The following is a 708-nucleotide window of genomic DNA, read 5'->3' as shown; positions in this document are numbered from 1 at the left end:
GTTGTGAGTCTGCAACCTGACCAGAATCTGACCAAACTGGCACTCTATTCTCTGACTTCTAGCCTCTAGAATTATGAGAAAATACATTTCTGTTTAAACCATCCTGTCTATGGCATTTTGTTATAATAGTCCAAGCTAATACAGGTGTATTTTCAATGTTAAATACATAAGGGAAAATGATTCTAAGTTTTATTTTGCTAAGTTCATCAGGCCCATACAAATTCATGGTGTACACAGTATTTAAAGGCTGCAGGGTATGTCAGAGTAAGTATGGTTAGACAGACATTACATTCCTGCCTACAGTGTAATTTCTTCTTCTTATTTTTCAAAAAGCTGCTTGAAACAGTCCTAGTTAGTTAACCATGGTGAGACAGACATTACAGTCACATCTACAGTATGTTGTAAGTCATAACTTAAGGATTCTTACCTTTTGTATCTGCCTGAAACTGTTCTAGATGGCTCCTGTGAAGTAAAAATAATGACATATCAGTTTGGGTGTGTGCAAGCATACAATTCCAGATTATATAAAACAGATGGTAGAAAATGTCTAATTTTTAAAGGAACTAATTTGGAACATTTAACCATTACTTTTAAAAACTCACATTGCTGATCAAACAAACAAGACCCAAAATATGAATTGTCAGACAAAACCAATCACTTTTTTTAAATTATATTTTTAATTTGGAAGTACTTTAAAAGCTTAGAAAA

At 32.9% G+C, this 708-nt stretch overlaps 1 protein-coding gene across 2 annotated transcripts in view; it reads right to left on the bottom strand.

The window, feature by feature from the left end:
* Positions 1-378: 378 nt before the first annotated feature.
* Positions 379-708, bottom strand: part of PAWR (pro-apoptotic WT1 regulator) — a 99958-nt gene continuing 99628 nt past the window's right edge. For both annotated transcript variants that reach the window (XM_019630440.1, XM_019630439.1), the window contains one exon: positions 379-462. In XM_019630440.1, the coding sequence (XP_019485985.1) occupies positions 424-462 (39 nt within the window). In that variant the 3' untranslated portion in view covers positions 379-423. The remainder of the gene's footprint in view (positions 463-708) is intronic.

This window comes from Hipposideros armiger, unplaced genomic scaffold, assembly GCF_001890085.2.
Source record: "Hipposideros armiger isolate ML-2016 unplaced genomic scaffold, ASM189008v1 scaffold_913, whole genome shotgun sequence".
NCBI classification, from domain to species: Eukaryota; Metazoa; Chordata; class Mammalia; order Chiroptera; family Hipposideridae; genus Hipposideros; species Hipposideros armiger.
Note: the sequence above shows the minus strand (reverse complement) of the source record. Positions and strands in the feature narration are given on the sequence as shown.